Source organism: Hylobates moloch, unplaced genomic scaffold (genome assembly GCF_009828535.3).
Source record: "Hylobates moloch isolate HMO894 unplaced genomic scaffold, HMol_V3 SCAFFOLD_12, whole genome shotgun sequence".
Classification (NCBI taxonomy): Eukaryota; Metazoa; Chordata; class Mammalia; order Primates; family Hylobatidae; genus Hylobates; species Hylobates moloch.
The window spans coordinates 20,704,670-20,723,222 of record NW_026652287.1 but is presented as its reverse complement, the minus strand read 5'-3'; the positions used below and the strand labels follow the sequence as shown (position 1 = coordinate 20,723,222).

General features: G+C 44.3%; 1 protein-coding gene across 8 annotated transcripts in view; it reads right to left on the bottom strand.

Moving 5' to 3' along the window:
• HECTD4 (HECT domain E3 ubiquitin protein ligase 4) overlaps positions 1–18,553 on the bottom strand; it is a 226,734-nt gene that overhangs the window by 47,783 nt on the left and 160,398 nt on the right. For all 8 annotated transcript variants that reach the window (XR_009209060.1, XM_032168628.2, XM_058425552.1 and 5 more), the window contains exons 45-52: positions 12,425–12,528; positions 10,074–10,235; positions 9,813–9,961; positions 9,333–9,412; positions 5,545–5,708; positions 3,063–3,300; positions 1,556–1,692; positions 936–1,062 (exon numbers count right to left, since the gene is read on the bottom strand). Coding sequence is in view for 7 of the 8 variants with exons in the window: in XM_032168628.2 (XP_032024519.1) it covers positions 936–1,062; positions 1,556–1,692; positions 3,063–3,300; positions 5,545–5,708; positions 9,333–9,412; positions 9,813–9,961; positions 10,074–10,235; positions 12,425–12,528 (1,161 nt within the window). In the remaining variant the exon portion in view is untranslated. The remainder of the gene's footprint in view (positions 1–935; positions 1,063–1,555; positions 1,693–3,062; positions 3,301–5,544; positions 5,709–9,332; positions 9,413–9,812; positions 9,962–10,073; positions 10,236–12,424; positions 12,529–18,553) is intronic.

The following is an 18,553-nucleotide window of genomic DNA, read 5'->3' as shown; positions in this document are numbered from 1 at the left end:
ACTGTAAGGAAAAAGTATGGCAATTTTCTGAGCAGAGTTTAAAAGGGGGCTGTGATTAGAGACAGACGCTTTTGGAATTAAGTGTTAGAATAAACAAGAAATTGTGGCCTAATATTAGAAGATTAGGGAACAATAATCTTTGCAATGTTTTCAAAAGGAACAGTGGGTATGAGAAAAAAATACTGTGTATGTATGTAGGTATGTATGCATGTATGTATTTGAGACAGACTCTCGTTCTATCTTGCCCAGGCTGGAGTGCAGTGGCACAATCTCGGCTCACTGCCGCTTCTGCCTCCTGGGTTCAAGCAATTCTCCTGTCTCAGCCACCAGAGTAGCTTGGACTATAGGCATGTGCCACCACACCCAGCTAACTTTGCATTTTTAGTAGAGATGGGGTTTCGCCATGTTGGCCAGGCTGGTCTCGAACTCCTGACCTCAGGTGATCCACCCACCTCAGCTTCCTAAAGTGCTGGGATTACAGGCGTGAGCCACCATGGCCGGCCAAAAATACTGTTTAATAAGCAGGAATCAGGGAACAGTGAGAGACTGCCAAATCAACCTTGCAGAGCACAGATTCCATTTTAAAGATGGGGAAAGCCCAGAGATGTTAAGTAATTTTCTCAAGTCCACACAGCTGGTAAATAGTGTGACTTCAGATGTGAACTGTTAATCACCAGACCACAGAGTTTCCTATTATAACCACTCCAGCTTCACTGCTGCAGCCTATCAACCCAAAATATTCAGCTAAATTGACAAGCAAATCAAAGTCCAGCAATGAAAACAAAAGATCAGAGTTCACTAAAGGTAAGGTCGAAGACACTGTTAAGTCTGGTGCAACATTAGATGAGTCTCTCCTGATTTACATTCTGATTTTCATCCAGCTCCTCACTTCAAGTCATGAAGTAACCTCCTTAGCAGAACAAAAAGTACCAGACCTAGTTGCAAGGCCCCCTTTATCTGGTCCAGGCCCGATTTCCGCTCTGCTTCATTGCGGAAGCGTCTTCGGATGGTAGGAAAAACCTTGGTCTCCCATGCTTTCACCAGCAGGGCGTAGTGGTCCTCCTGGAAGGAGAAGGAACCTCATGAACAGAGAAGGAATATCTGGTGCAGGCATCACTGTTTCCCTAACTTACAGCCCTCATCCTGAAGTCTTCACCCCACTTAAATGCCAGTAATAGAAAGATGGGCATGGACTCCTGTACTAGATACACCCCCAGATGCCAGGGCAGGGAATAGCAAGACTAGGGCAAGCTCTTCCTTTCCCTCTAAAGAAGCCATAGAAGCACTTTCACAGGATTCTGAACTGTTGCAAAGCACTTCACTTCTCCAGTTTCTGGATCTTCACTGGGCAAAATGGCCCAGTGGATATCGCTATTGATATGGGGTTTAGAAAAATGAACACTCTAAGGTCACTGTTCAAGCACAATGATGTCACTGAGAGTAACAATACCAGCTTTGCACTCTCACAACAAAATCACTCCTCGAGGCTTGTCCTAGTCACTAGGGAGCTAAGCAAATGCTGCTGAGTTCTGATCTAAGCCTGCGGGTCTCTCACCTGCGGGATGTCATCATCATCATCATCATCGCTTTCATCATCTGCAATGGGAGGCGGGTGAGGGTCTGGGCCAGAGGTGATGAAATTCTCATAGCTGAGCTCGACTTTATAATGACAGGAGGTGTCACTATCATATTCTGTAACAGAGCACAAGGACAGCGAATTCTAAACAAGAGCAGGCTAGAAAAATCCTTAACTTCTCACCCTTAGACAAACCAGATTATCTTAATTTGCATGATAGGAAGACTCCTAGTACACTGAGGAATTTTAAATCACAGAGTCTAGGAATAACTAATTATCTATAATTACCCTGAATCCTAAAATAGTTTTTATGAGTATAATTCATTCAATTCAGAGAAGACTTTAGAAAGTCCTTCACTATAGATAGAACTAAACAGGCTTTTTTTTTTTTGAGACGGAAGCTCACTCTGTTGCCTAGGCTGGCGTGCAGTGGTGCAAAGATATCTCACTGCAGCTAAACCTCCTGGGCTCCAGTGATCCTCCCACCTCAGCTTCCTGAGTGGCTGGGACTACAGATGTGTGCCACCACACCTGGCTATTTTTAAAATTTTTTTGTAGAGACAGGGTCTCACTGTGTTGCCTAGGTTGGTCTCAAACTCCTGGGCTCAAGCTATCCTCCTTCCTTGACCTCCCAGTGTTGGGATTATAGATGTGAGCCACTGTGCCTGGCCCTAAACAGAATCTTAAAACAGTTTGCAAACCAGTATCCCATGGGCCAAATATAGCCTGCAGACATCCTTACTTTGGTGAGCTGTTTTATTTAATTTTATGACAAAATTGTTACAAGTAATCATAAAAGGTTTTTTTTTTTTTTTGACACGGAGTTTCGCTCTTGTTGCCCAGGCTGGAGTGCAATGGCACGATCTCGGCTCACTGTAACCTCCACCTCCCGGTTCAAGCAATTCTTCTGCCTCAGCCTCCTGAGTAGCTGGGATTACAGGCATGCGCCACCACGCCCAGCTAATTTTGTATTTTTAGTAGAGACAGGGTTTCTCCACGTTGGTCAGGCTGGTCTCGAACTCCCAACCTTAGGTGATCTGCCCACCTCGGCCTCCCAAAGTGCTGGCATTACTGGCGTGAGCCATCTCGCTCGACCATCATAAAAGTTTTTAGTGCACACCTATATATTCATTGCCTAGCATTTTATTATTCTGTGATTACCTCGGTTTTAGGACAATTTTTGAAAATGAGTGATACTTTGAAAATATGGAGACTTCATACAAAGACCTGGGTCTCTAGTGGTCTTGCACTGGCTGCCCTGAGGCATAGCAGGTTTCCTGGAAATGGGGATGAACTTTGTGGTCTGCTGTGCTTCTTCCTGCTCCCCACCTTCTTTCACCAGGCCTGTGACCCCATTACCAACGGGCACTTGAGTTTGCAACTCCTGATTGTAATGAGGATGCTCAAGTGCAATGGGTTTATGGAATTCATAACATTCATGGTCTCAGGAAGCCATGGAGGCAGTAAGTTCTAGGAGGTGACTTACGTTGCTGAGCGGTGGCCACGGCAGCAATCCGGCATGGTGGCCCATGAGTGCCTGGGTCTGACGCAATACTGGTGCCAGCATCGTTGTCACTGTCAGATGCCATGGCGAAAGGCAGGGCCTCAAAGTTAGCGCTGATCTCTTCTGCCAGGTCGGTGCACAGGTCGGCAGCGTTGCGGTGGGCCTGCCCTTCCGCGTAGGCAAATGGCCGGGAGCCAAAGTTAGCTCGGGTTTTGGTGTTCTGGAAAGGAAACCAAATGAAGGATTTGGAAAGACTTACGTTTATTTTTCTTTTTTGCAAGAGCCCAAGGTGCAGCTCACTAAACGTCACCTTGGAAGAATAGCCCGAGGTGTGTGCTGGCACGAGAAACCAGGTGGGGGCTGGAGGGACTGAGCACACCTGTGCTCAGAGCCCTGTACAGCCAGCCCTGCTTCCCTGTCCCTCACCTCACATTCTCATGCGCTTTGCTGCTCAAACACATTGACCTCTCTTGTTTCCAACACTGCTCCTCTCTACCTGACACTGCTCCTCTCTACCTGACACAAGTACCCATGCTGTTCCTTCCACCTGGAATATTCTTTTGTCCAACTTTGCCTAGTTAAGACCAGCTAATATTCCAGACCTGGCTCAAGCAGCACTTCTTCAGATTACGAGATATAAGATCAGATGGACCTGCCACTTGCTTCTAGGAAGTCTATGATTCTCATTCACAGCATTTATTAGTCTGTGATTACATACATACACATGCATATTTATGTCATTATTTGACTACTGTCTGATTGATTCCTCCAACTGATCATAACGCAATGAAGACAGAGATCATATCTGTTTTGCTCACTGCTATATATCCAGAGCTTAGCATAGTGCTTGACATAGAGTAAGTGTTCAATAAATATTTGTTGAATGCATGAATGGAACAGGCTGAGACATGCTGCTTTAAATTATCGGCATCATTAATCCACTCAACAAATACAGAGATAAAAGATGGTATCAGAGGCATGGTACAGGGCCAGATCCTATAGGACCTTACAGGTTATTTTTTTAAAAGATGGAGTCTTGGCCAGATGCAGGAGCTCTTGCCTGTAATCCCAGCAGTTTGGGAGCCGAGGTGGGTGGATCATGACATCAGGAGTTCGAGACCAGCCTAACCAACATGGTGAAACCTCATCTCTATTAAAAATACAAAAATTAGCCTGGTGTGGTGGTGCGCATCTGGAGTCTCACTATGTTGCCTAGGCTGGAGTGCAACTGACTATTCATAGGTGCAATGATAATGCATTGCAGCCTGGAACTCCTGGGCTCAAGTGATACTCCCACTCAGCCTCCAGAGCAGCGGGGACTACTCTGGCACCACCACACCTGGCATCTTGTAAGTCATTATAAAGACTTGGGCTTTTAAAATGCATGACATGAGAAGCCATTGACTGAATAGTGACATTCCAACTAACATCTTGAAAAGATCGTTGTGATTGCTGGCTTGAAAAGACATGTATTACCTTAGAGATGTCCTGAAAGGGAAAAAAAAAAAAAAAAAAGATAAGACATGTGAACGGGCAAGAATGGGGGCTGGGAAAGGAGTCAGAACACTGTAATGAGCTACCCAAGGGAAGATGGTGGCAGGGCCGGGTTGTTGATGGAAGAATGGGAGAAGGGGTCAGATTCTAGATACATTTTGAAGGTTAGAACCAAGATCTGCTGACAGGTTGGATGTGGAGCAGGAGAAAAAAGAAGAGTCAAGGAGAATATCAAGGTTTTTGGCCTTAGCAACTACAAGCATGGAGCTGCCATTTCCTGAGATGAAGAAGACTGGGGAAGTGGCAGCTTTGGGTTTGGGGGAGAGTTAGGCTCAGTCTTGGTCACGTATTGGCATGCCTTGACGTGCCAATAAGGCATCTCTTTAGAGATGCTGCCCAGGCTGCTGGGTATGTGAGCATGGAGTTTAGGGAAAGGTCTGGGATAGAGATATGGATTTGGGAGCTACCAGCATGTAGTAAGTAATAATGTTCCAGAACACTGGATATTAATAGATGCCCCTTAAGAAACAAGAGTTCCATCATTAAATATGTATGAAGATGCTGATTAACTAAGTTGAACTTACAAATCTTTACTGAAGGTTCTCTCCAAGTTTCTGACATACTGAGCAACCAAAGAGAATCACTTTCAAAATTTACTTAATCATGTAATCATTTTATTGACATTTGAAAGAACTCTAGTGTTCCTTGCATTGTTGTCTGGGAAAGGTTGCTAAAAAGATGTCAAGGCAATGAAGCACTAAGTTCCTGATATAGCATTGTTCAATCTAAGACTGTGGGGTCAACACAAAGGAAGGCACACACTCGCTCAAGCTGGCTCTGCCCTTCCTCTGCCATTGTGTACCAATATTATGTACAATGAGGGCCCGTTTGCTCCCTTTCATTTTTCCATGTCTAACAGGAACACGTGACGAAGGAGAATTTGTTTTCCTTTCCCAACAAGGTAACCTGCCTTTTTCTGAATGTGAACCACTGGCCACATGCCACCAGAGACGTCTTCAAGATATGGTGAGAGGCGCTGCCCGCAGTACGTGAAGTACACCCGGCCCTTGGCTGGCTGTCCCGGAGGAGGTGGAGTCCCCTCGGTTCTCTCCCAGCCAATTCCTGCCACGTCACCTATAGCAGAGAACGGGAAGGAAAACACATTTTCTCCCTTTTATTAAGTAAATTTTAAATTTGCAACCAGAGTGTCACCCTACACATCACTGACTATTTATGTCCTCATTTACTTCTGAAATGGACATGAAGTTATTGCATTTATTTATTTATTGAGACGGAGTCTTACTCTGCTGACCAGGCTGGAGTACAGTGGTGCCATCTCAGCTCACTGCAACCTCTGCCTCCCAGGTTCAAGCAATTCTCCTGCCTCAGCCTCCAGAGTAGCTGGGATTACAGGCGCCTACAAGCACACCTGGTTAATTTTTGTATTTTTAGTAGAGACGGGGTTTTGCCATGTTGGCTAGATTGGTCTCGAACTCCTGACCTCAGGCAATCCACCTGCCTCGGCCTCTCAAAGTGCTGGAATTACAGTCATGAGCCACTGCGCCCAGCCTAAGTTTTTGTATTTAGATATAAAGTAACATAACAGAAACAACCTATTTAAAGAAGCTGTCAGAATTTTTAGAAGGAAAATGTCTAGTGTCTGTGTTAAATTAGTTACCGCAATTACATATTAAATTTAGCCTTTATTTTCCTGGCAGGCAAGAAAAAAATGAAAAACACTAGGTACTATTTTTAAAATAGAAAAATGAAGTTTTTCTCTTTTGACATATGGAGGATTACTTATGACAAATAAGTAAAAAGGTAATAGTAGTATCATCTCCAGTGGAATATTCAGAAATGGCCTTAAAATATATAATTTAGGCCAGGCGTGGTGGCTCAAGCCTGTAATCCCAGCACTTTGGGAGGCCGAGCTGGGCGGATCATAAGGTCAGGAGATCAAGTCCATCCTGGCTAACACGGTGAAACCCTGTCTCTACTAAAATTACAAAAATTTCACCGGGCGTGGTGGCAGGCACCTGTAGTCCCAGCTACTGGGGAGGCTGAGGCAGGAGAATGGCATGAACCTGGGAGGTGGAGGTTGCAGTGAGCCAAGATTGTGCCACTGCACTCCAGCCTGGCGACAGAGCAAGACTCCGTCTCAAAAAAACACACACACAAAATATATATATATAAAATTTAAGGTCAGACGTGATGGTTCATGCCTGTAATCCCAGCATTTTGGGAGGCCAATGTGGGAAGATTGCTTGAGCCCAGGAGTTCAAGACCAGCCTAGGCAACACAGTGAGACCTCGTCTCTACAAAAAATACAAAAATTAGTCAGGCATGGTGGTGTGTGCCTATGGTCCCAGTTACTCAGGAGGCTGAGGTGGCAGGGTCACTTGAGCCCAGGGGGTCAAGGCTGCAGTGAGCTGTGATTGCACCACTGCACTCTAGCCTGGGTGACAGAGTGAGACCCAGTCTCAAAAAAAAAAAGAAAAAAAGAAAAAAATACATATATAATTTTAAACTTCACCTACAATGTAAGCTAAAGATAGACCACTAAATTCCATTATGTTCCCTACTTATAAGCATTTAAGGCATTTTGCAAAAAGTGAAGGTAACCAACATAATCCAGGCTGTTATCTGATAAGATGACTGGACACCGGGGTGGGACTTACAGAACCAAGAGGAGCCTGTCAATTGCTTTGGCACTCTTACATCAGCTGCCTCAAGCAAGCTGCTAGCACGTGGGGCCTTATAATTTATCTTTTGTAAACTCTCCAATAAGTGCATGAAGTTCTAAGGTTCTGTTTTGATCACAGAGTCTCTTATGGCTTAGGTACCACAGGAATGGGAGCTTCCCAGTGGCTGGGGACTTGTCATTGTTCGCCACGGCATCCCCAGGGGCCAGAAGAGGGCCTAGCAGGTAGGAGATGCTCAGCAAGTATCTGTTGATGAATGGAAGCCCATGTATTGGTAGAGGGGTTGAGATTCTGTTAGACAGACTGGGTTCTAATTCCTATTCCTTTGCAGACACATTTCTCTAGAAAGAGGGTAGTCTGTGTGCCCGTAGTCCAGTCCTAAATGTTCTCAAAAACCACAACTGATAAAACAACAAATACAGCAACAAGGAAATAAAAACATCGAAAACGCTCCCCTAGGCTACCACCCACCACCCAACACACACCCTTTTGTGCTGAAAGCGCTTAGGCAAGTACTCTACTGAGATGTCTGAGTTCTGCTTTGTGAAGTAAGACAAAAATTTTTACTTTGCCCTGAAATGATTTCCAAGTCATAATATGACTTGGCTTGAGTAAAAACACTATGCTGCCAGGGGCCGGGTGTGGTGGCTCACACCTGAGAGCCCAGCACTTTGGGAGGCTTAGGCAGGGAGATTACTTGAGATCAGAAGTTTGAGACCAGCCTGGCCAACATGGTGAAACCCCGTCTCTACTAAAAATACAAAAATTAGCTGGGCATGGTGGCAGGCACCTGTAATCTCAGCTATTTGGGAGGCTATGGCAGGAGAATTGCTTGAGCCCAGGAGGCGGAGGTTGCAGTGAGTTGAAATCGCACCACTGCACTCCAGCCTGAGTGACAGAGCAAGACTCCATTTCAAAAGAACAAACAAACAAGAAAACACAAAAAACTGCACTGTGCTCCCAGGAAAAGTGTAATTTAACAAGCAGCCCCCTTAAGCACAAGTGATGGCAAAAGTAACCTCCAGGCAGCTACAAGAGGCTACCTATTGGAGTGACTTCATATTCCCCATCTCATCATCCCAGATTGTTTACTATGTATCTCAATTTAAGTTCTATTGTAGATGAAGCCTAAGATCCATTGTCTAAAAATAAGTAACCAACATATTCGGCTGCTTCGAATGTCAGCAGGACGGTTCTGTTTTTTTGCTATAGCTGGAGTATGTAGAGCCTATCCTAATTCAACTACTACACAGATCTAGTTATTTACATGGAGGCTAAAAAGAAGGACGAAAGGGTTCTTTATTGAGTTGACTGTCTATGTGACTGAAACATAGAGGCAGAATATTTGTCAAAGCTTGACCAGATGTTTATAGGCTGTATCTACCAATAAGGCGTTTCTCTCTCTCTCTTTGAGATAGGGTCTCACTCTGTCACCCAGGCTGGAGTGTAGTGGTATGATCACAGCTCACTGCAGCCTCAACCTTCTAGGTTCAAGTGATTTTTCTGCCTCAGCCTCTCGAGTAGCTGGGACCACAGGCATGCGCCACCACTAATTTTTGTATTTTTTGTAGTGATGGGGTTTTGCTATGTTGCCCAGGGTGGTCTTGAACTTCTGGGCTCAAGTGATCCTCTTGCCTCAGCCTCCCCAAATGCTGGAATTATAGGCGTGAGCCACTGTGCCTGGCCCAATAAGGCACTTCTCCAGTGCCTCACAGCTAGAGGTGGAGTTCTCTTTCTTTGAAGCTATTTATCTGCTCATTAATGAATAAGTGAAGAAAGACTAAACTTCAGATAGAAGCCAAATCTCTGAATTATCTAATGATGAAGGCACAAAAGTACATGTAACTCTGGAGTTACCAAATGGAGGCTCTAATGGTGAGGGCTCATAAAGTGAGGGGTTTGGTGTAAACTAGGGGGCAGCAAGGATGTGTTTGGTTTTTGCTAAATGACGAATTGCCCATTTCCAATTGCTAAATTTATTTAACTTTAACCTGTTTAGACCCAAACCTGAGACCAACAGACTCACACAGGGTAGAAAAGCTCCCACTGCACTCACCGGGGGAGAGAGTCACGTCTAAGCGAACGCTCTTCCACTGTAGCAAACTGGAGCCATTGTAGTGCACAGCTCGGCCGTTGCTATGAAAAATACAAAGAAGGGAGGTCAAAGACAAGAAACATAAGCCACACTGGCCAACACACAAGCAGGGAAGTGGTGAAGTGGGGGGGAGGTGTGGTCAGCCTTGTGAGATTATTATATCACTTTAGTATTAAAATACCCACACCAATATTTCCCAAACTGTATTCCTAGAATAAAGGGTTATAGAATTTGCAAAATAAACAGATTTTTAAAAAATTACAGGACAACTAGGAAGGAATCTTACTAATGTGCACTGGAAATCTCCAGAAAGGAAAAATAATGCTCTCCTTTCCCCAAACTCACTTGAAGACAGAACTCTATTTTGACTTCCTGAACACCTATACACACCTTGTGGGAGGCTACTGCTCTCTGTCACACTGAGCTACTTCTTTTACTTACTTATGGAAAAGACAAGTGCCCACTGGATTAGTCCAAGCCCCATCTCGCTTCTCTGCTTCTGTAGTGAAGCCAAAGGAAACTATGGGCCCAGTGTCATCATCGGTGTCTCCATAGGAAACGATTTCAATTTCCCAGTAAAAAGACGGGGCCTGAAGAGATGCCAGAAGAGAGCAGCAATCAGAGGGCTAAACCCAGGCCTGAGACCTGCTTTTTCTTTCAAATCTGAAGATGCAAAAGACAGTGTGTCATGTGATGTCTCACCTGAACTGGCAGTGGTGAAGTGGCATAGATAAAAGTGCCCCGGGGCAGGCCTCCCCCAGCACTGGGGTCAGCCAGGAAGGTGACTGAGGTAAGGTGAGATGAGAACATGCAGGCTCGAACAGGTGGAAACACTCGCGAGGGGCTCCAAGTAATCTCTTTGGGCTGCATCAGGGAGAAAAACCCATATTCAGTAGAACTGCAAACACAATCCCTTTACTCTCTCAAAGAAGAAAAAAATTTTATCTGATGGTATTAAAATATAGGCATATATATATATGTACATACACACATACACACACACCCACACACATTTATTTATTTAGAGACAGAGTCTCACTCCCATCACCCAGACTGGAGTGCAGTGGTGCAATCATAGCTCGCTGCAGCCTCAAGCTCCTGGGCTTAAGTGGTCCTCCTGCTTCAGCCTCCCCAGTAGCTGGGACTACAGGTGTGCATCATGACACCCAGCTAATTTTTGTATTTTTTGTAAAGATGGGATCTTGCTATGTTGCCCAGGCTGATCTCAAACTCCTGGGCTCAAGCTATCTGTCTGTCTTGGCCTTCCAAAGTGCTAAGATTACAGGCATGAGCCACCATGCCCAGCCAGGCACATATATTTTTTAGAAAGCATATCTTTTTTCCAAATAAAATTTTTACTATCCCTTTAAGACACTATGTCTCTTCCATTATCATCAATTCCAAGGTCTGGTCTCCATCCTCTTATAGTCCCCATGTAGTTACAGAACAAATTTTAGTTCAATTTATAAATGCATGACTTAATATTCAGCTCAAAGCTAAGCAGGGGTACCATGGTGACACTTCCTTATTCTTTTTTTAAAGGTTAGTTGTCTTGCTTTCTCAGTTTTATTTCTAATCATTCTAATCATAACAATCTCAAGCTTCTCTATCAGATAAAAGCATCTTTTTAAAAAATTTTTTTATTTTATTTTTTATTTTTTGAGACAGAGTCTCATTCTGTCGCCCAGGCTGCAGAATCCCAGCTACTCGGGAGGCTGAGGTAGGAGAACCAGTTGAACCCGGGAGGTGCAGGTTGCAGTGAGCTGAGATCAGGCCACTGCACTCCAGCCTGGGTGACAGAGCGAGACTCCATTTCAAAAAAAAAAAAAAAAAAAAAAGAATTCATATAACACACAATTCACCCATTTGAAGTGTATAAGTCAATGTTTTGTTTTGATTTTTAATATTTATGGGTACATGGTAGGTGTATATATTTATGGGATAAGTCAATGGTTTTTAGTATATTCACAGAGTTGTGCAACCATTATCGTGATCTAATTTTAGAACATTTTTGTCCCTACTGAAGGAAATTCCATACCCTTTAGTAGTCAATCCCCATTCCTCTCTTCCCTTAACTCTCCTTCGCCCCCAGCTCCTGGCAATCACTAATCTATTTTCTATGTCTATGGATTTACCTGCATTAGACATTTCATATAAATGGAATTTATATAAGATGTGGTCTTTTGTGTCTGGTTTCTTTCACTTAGTGTAATTTCAAGTTTATTCATGTTGTAGCATATATCAATACCTCATTCCTTTTTATGAACAAATGATATTCCATTACATGGCTATTGCATATTTTATTTATTCATCAGTTGATGTATATTTGCAGTTTCCACTTTTTTGGCTATTGTGAATAACGATGCTAAGAACATTCATAGATGTATCAATTTTTAACATTTTGCCTCTCCTTTTTTTTGGAGACAGAGTCTTGCTCTGTCACCCAGGCTGGAGTGCAGTGGCACAATCTTGGCTTACTGCAACCTCTGCCTCCTAGGTTGAAGCGATTCTCCTGCCTCAGCCTCCCAAGTAGCTGGGATTACTGATGTGCACCACCATGCCCAGCTAATTTTAGTATTTTTAGTAGAGATGGGGTTTCAACATGTTGGCCAGGCTGGTCTCAAACTTCCGGCCTCATGTGATCTGCCCACCATGGCCTCTCAAAATGTTGGGATTACAGGCATGAGCCACCATGCCCAGCCCACTTTTGTTTTTTAATTACTCACTTATGTTCTCTGTTATGAAACTGACTGTATCTCTAAACTTTAAAAAAAAGCTTTCTTTTTGTTATTGACAGCACAAAGAAGCTATTTATAAATTACTAAGTTTTGCTCCCCTGCTATAATTTTCCAATATTCAGAATGTCAGCTCAATTTGCTCTGACATTCAAAGATGAGAGCATGGCACCGCAAAGGAGGGCATGTCACTGCAAAAGAATGCACCTCCAAACGGCTTTGCAAACACTTATTCTAAATGTCCTTAACTTGCTGCTGGCCTTACTCAGTGACGTGTGTGGCGGCTGCAGGAGGCGCGAAGCACCGCAGAGGGCTCACCTGTCTCCGGTCAGCCTGCAAAGGAGGCGGTGGGGGCCGAGCACAGTCCCGGTAGAGCATCCTCAGCCGTTCACACTGTACCTCCACAACTGCAAGTCGCTCTCCTGTAGAGGGCACATGTTGAATCTGTGAAAACAACTCCCACAACTCCCAAGTGGGCGCTGACTCTTTTGGAGCAGCATCAAAACAATAAAATGCACTTATAGAGCTCATTGAATTTTTTTTTTTTTTGAGACAGAGTTTCGTTCTATTGCCCAGGCTGGAGTGCAGTGGCGCGATCCTGGCTTACTGCAATCTCCGTCTCCCGGGCTCAAGAGATTCTCCTGCCTCAGCCTCCCGAGTAGCTGGGATTACAGGCATATGCCACCGCACCCGGTTAATTTTTGTATTTTTAGTAGAGACAGGGTTTCACCATGTTGGCCAGGCTGGTCTCGAACTCCTAACCTCAGGTGATCCGCCTGCCTCGGCCTCCCAAAGTGCGAGGATTACAGGCTTGAGCCACTGCGCCCAGCCTAAAATTCTTATAAAACAACAAATACCCCAAGACATCCTCATATGTAGCCCAGCAGCATAACAATGAGGGCAAGTGCTTAGCCTCTGGTGCAGTCCAACTCCTGGATTCAGAACCTGGCCCCAGTACTCAGTATTTATCATCTCACTTGCAATACTGGGTAACAACAGCACCTGTGTCTCACAGGGTTGTTGTGAAGATGTGATGAAATAACTTAAGCCCTTGGCTAAGTCCCTGGCACAGGCATTCAATAAATGTGTTGTTATTCTCATCATCTAGTAAGTGAAGACTATTATTCCTATCATCTAAATTAATTTTTAAAAATCTAATATCTATGGCGTACCTGCTATGAGCAAGGCACACTGCGAAGTGTTGGAGAATACAAAGATATATGAGACAAAGCCCCTACTATGGAGGGAAAATAAGGTGCGCACACACGCACACCACACACAGGCACACACACAGTAAAGAGCACAGTGCTGGACTGCAGTATGTGATTACGTAATATACGGTACAAGCAGAGGCACAGGTGAATGAGCAGTGACTTCATTCAAGCATCCAGAAAGGCTTAATGAAAACATCATTAAGTTAGATCTTAGAAAGCCAGGTGTGGTGGCTCATGCCTGTAATCCCAGCACTTTGGGAGGCTGAGGCAGACAGATCACTTGAGGCCAGAAGTTCAAAACCAGCCTGGCCAACACAGCAAACCACCATGTCTACAAAAAATACAAAAATTAGCCAGGCGTGGTGGCACATGCTTGTAATCCCAGCTACTCGGGAGGGTGAGGAATGAGAATTGCTTGAACCCAAGAGGCAGAGGTTGCAGTGAGCTGAGATCACACCACTGCATTCCAGCCTGGGTGACAGAGTGAGACTCTGTCTCTAAATAAATAAATAGGAGATAAGAAGCACCTGCCTTGGCCCTGCATGGTGGTGCATGCCTACAATTCCAGCACTTCGGGAGGCTGAGGCAGGAGGACTGCTTGAGCCCAGGAGTTTGAGACCAGCCTGGGAGACATAGTGAGACCCTGTCTCTACAAATTTTTATTTTTTTGAGACAAGGTCTCTTGCTCTGTTGCCCGGGCTGGAGTGCAATGGCACAATCTCGGCTCACTGCAACCTCTGCTTCCCAGGCTCACGTGATCCTCCCACCTCAGCCTCCCAAGCAGGTGGGACCACAGGCGTAAGCCACCACACCTGGCTAATTTTTTGTGTATTTTTTGTAGAGACAAGGTCTTGCTATGTTGCCCAGGCTATAAAAATTACAATTATAAAAAAGCACCTGTTTTAAAGTGTTGGTAGTGAAAACAGGCAGGAAAGGGATAAATTTCAGGAGCATTTTATTTTATTTTATTGAGACAGGGTCTCACTCTGTCTCTCAGGCTGGAGGGCAGTGGTGCAATCACAGCTCACTGAAGCCCTGACTTCCTGGACTCAGGTGATCTTCCCACTTCAGCCTCCCAAGTAGCTGGGACTACAAGTATCCACCACCATGCCTGGCTTTTTTGTAGATACGGAGTTTCCCCCATTTTGCCCAGGCTGGTCTCAAACTTTTGGGCTCAAGCATTCCGCCTGCCTTGGCCTCTCAAAGTGCTGGGATTACAGATATGAGCCACTGTGCCCAGCCTCAGGAGCATTTTAAAGGAAGAACTGGATATGGCAAGTGATTGGATGTGAAGGGACAAGGAAGAGGCATTATACTTGACTCAGTATCTGGGCATCAAAACTAACCTGGCGTGGTGTCTCATGCCTGTAATCCTAGCACTTTGGGAGGCTAAGGAGGGAAGATCACTTGAGCCCAGAGGCAACATAGGGAGACGCTGTCTCTTGTTTTTCTTTTTCTTTTCTTTTTTTTTTTTTTTTTGAGATGGAGTCTCTCTCTGTCAACCAGGCTGGAGTGCGATGGCATGATCTTGGCTCACTACAACCTCCGCCTCCTGGGTTCAAGCGATTCTCTTGCCTGAGCCTCCTGAGTAGCTGGGATTACAGGCACTCGCCCCAATGCCCGGCTGATTTTTTTTGAGATGGAGTCTCACTGTGTCACCCAGGCTAGAGTGCAGTGGTGTGATCTCGGCTCACTGCAACCTCTGCCTCCCAGGTTCAACTGATTCTTCTGCCTTAGCCACCTGAGTAGCTGGGACTATAGGCGCGTGCCACCACACCCGGCTAATTTCTGTATTTTTAGTAGAGACGGGGTTTCACCATCTTGGCCAGGCGGTCTCGAACTCCTGACCTCGTGATCTGCCTGCCTTGGCCTCCCAAAGTGTTGGGATCACAGGCGTGAGCCATTGCACCCGGCCTAATTTTTGTATTTTTAGTAGAGACGGGGTTTCACCATTTGGGACAGGCTGGTCTGGAACCCCTGACCTCAGGTAATCCACCTACCTCGGCCTCCCAAAGTGCTGAAATTACCGGCGTGAGCCACAGCACCTGGCCCTCATTTTTCTAATAATTACAAAAATTACGCTGGGTGTGGTGGCTCATGCCTGTAATCCCAGCACTTTGGGAGGCTGAAGTGGGCGGATCACTTGAGGTCAGGAGTTTGAGAACAGCCTGTCCAACATGGTAAAACCCCGTCTCTACTAAAAATGCAAAAATTAACCAGATGTGGTGGTAGGCACCTGTAATCCTAGCTACTCGGCAGTCTGAGGCAGGAGAATCACCTGAACCTGGGAGGCAGAGGTTGTAGTGAGCTAAGATTGTGCCACAGCACTCCAGCCTTGGCGACAGAGCAAGACTCTGTCTATTAAAAACAAAAAAAAATTAGCCAGGCATGGTGGTGTGCACCTGTGGTCCCAGCTACTCAGGAGGCTGAAGCAAGAGGATTGCCTAAGCCCAGAAGGTTGTGGCTGCAGTGAGCCTTGATCACAACACTGCACTCCAGCCTGGGTGACAAAGTGAAACCCTGTCTCAAAAAACAAAAACAAAAACAAAAACAAAATTAGTCTGAATATTAAGTAAAACAGGGAACTCGGGAAGGAAAGCTGATTCCAGAGTAAGGAATGACTTTGGTTATCAATTTGGTGCATTCATGAGGCTGGGGAGGGGGATATTTTTAAAGAAGTAGCTGCTAAGCCTGGATCTCAGCAGAGGGATTGCTCAGCGTAGAAGCCAGGAAAGCTCAGGAGAAGAGTAGGTAAAGTAAGGAGGGTCAGGGTGAAACTTGGAGCCCTGTTTCTTCCAGTGAGGTCTGATGGTTCCTGTAGCCTGCTATCTGGGACCACCCTCTACTTACAATTCTGACTTTGTAATCATGCTTCCTAGGAGTTCTGAGGAACTTCCAAAGTTGGAGAATATCTGGCTCAGGGAGTAAGCACATTAGGAAGCTGGGAGAAGAGGAAACAGCTGAAACTGGGAGATTCTAGCTTCTTCAAGGGGGTAAAATAATGTTGAAAACTTTTTTGGTTTCTATGTGCCTTTTCTTCAGGTTCAAAAATCTGCTTCCTCTGCTATTTCAACCAAGGGATCCAGTTAATGTCTCAGGAATATTTCTTTTTTTTTCTTTCTTTTTTTTAGACAGAGTCTTGCTCTGTCGCCCAGGCTGGAGTGCAGTGGCGCGATCTCAGCTCATGGCAACCTCCACCTCCTAGGTTCAAGCGATTCTTATGCCTCAGCCTCCCAAGTAGCTGGGATTACAGGCACACTCCACCATACCTGGCTAATTTTTGTATTCTGAGTAGAGACACGGCTTCACCATATTGGCCAGGCTGTTCTTGAACTGCTAACCTCAAGTGATCTGCCCGCCTCGGCCTCTCAAAGTGCTGGGATTACAGGCGTGAGCCACCACGCCCGGGCTTCAGGAATATTTTTTCAAGGAAAAAAGTTTTGTAGTGCTATCTCCCTAGATCAAATGGAATCTGGTACTGTCTTCTTTAGACAGAGATGCTATAAAATTTAGCTATCAGTGAGTAAATATTAGAATGGCCAAGTTTGCCACTTAATTCATCCCAGAAGAGGAAAAATAATAGAAGTTGATTAAATATCTTAAAATTTAAAAATTGTAAAAATTTGAGTATCAATACATTATTGCTTATAAATTTCATGACATTTTCATATATAAAATAAAAAATTTTAATACCTTAAAAAATGAAAATCAAATAACTGTCTCTCCTCTACCTACCCCTCACCTTGAATCTTGTTTATTAAACAGCTTTTCTCCTGAGTATAGTCTATGCCTCCCTTGTACGCCTAAGAATCTACCACTGTTCTGCAAAGTAACCCGGAATGTAGGTTTTTCCCTTTGGTTTTTATCACTAACTGACACTGGAGTCAGAAAACTTTGCTATTTACTTTAAATGTCAGAACCATTTCTGGTAACCTAATAAGTGAGTTATTAAGGATTCTTTTTTTTTTTTTTTTTGAGATGGAGTCTCACTCTCTTGCCCAGGCTGGAGTGCAGTGGCATGATCTCAGCTCACTGCAAGCTCCACCTCCAGGGTTCATGCCATTCTCCTGCCTCAGCCTCCTGAGTAGCTGAGACTACAGGCGCCTGCCACCACACCTGGCTAATTTTTTGTATTTTTAGTGGAGATGGGGTTTCACCGTGTTAGCCAGGATGGTCTCGATCTCCTGACCTTGTGATCTGCCTGCCTTGGCCTCCCAAAGTGCTAGGATTACAGGCGTGAGCCACCGCGCCTGGCCCAAGGATTCTTAAACTTTACATAGGATACTATTTAGAATTCAAATCAATATGCATAAGCTCATAGTCTTCTCTTTTGTAGTAATTAACAAGCACTTCCCATACATTTCTTTGCAACTCTTTGTTACCACAAAGTGGTTTTCCACTAGGAAAAATAGGTTAGGTGGACTATGATCAAAACCATGTGAGACCACTGCTCTAAATTATTACAAATCCTACCTTGTGCATTAAGTATCAATGTAAATTTCACAATGAAGACCTCTTTATTCTATAAAATATATAAAAGAGGATATCCAGAAACAGTCCCATAGAAAAGCAAGTGATTAATTCAGCATGTTATATGCTGCTATAATCAGTCAAAATATGTCTTCGAATGCAATCTAAGCCAACAATATAAAAAAAGTCAGAGGCAGTGAACTAAGGACCTACTAAGAGTACAAAACAAAGTCACAAGTAATTTCACCCTTGAAGCCTAGCACACCCCTTGCTTCTGTTCTTGTTCTCTATTCTTAGGATCTCTCTGAGGTTTATTAATGGTTCCTGGATCTCCCAGCTGGAGCTTCTGCTGAATCCAAGGCACTACCCTTATCAAAAGAAAGAGATGTGAGAAGTAAAACAGATACAGACAAATTTAAAAATAAAAAGAAAACAACAGAAATGACCACAATGTGAAAGAGTAACAAAAATTACAAACAGAAAAGGTATTAGAGAGTTACTGACAAAATAAATGGCATGAGAAAAAGTAATACAGATGACCAAAAAAAAAAAAAAAAAGAGGATGAACCTACAAGCACTAAGGGAGTTAAAGCTGTCCATTTCTAACACGTAGTTTGTGAAAATGTTAGCACTAGAGCATTGGAGGAATGCTAATTGAATTGTGAACAATTTCACTTAGGGTCCAGTTATATCCTTGGGGACAAAGGATAAATTTTCATTTAACCAGGCCAACTACCAATTTACAGGAAACAAAAGGGCAAAT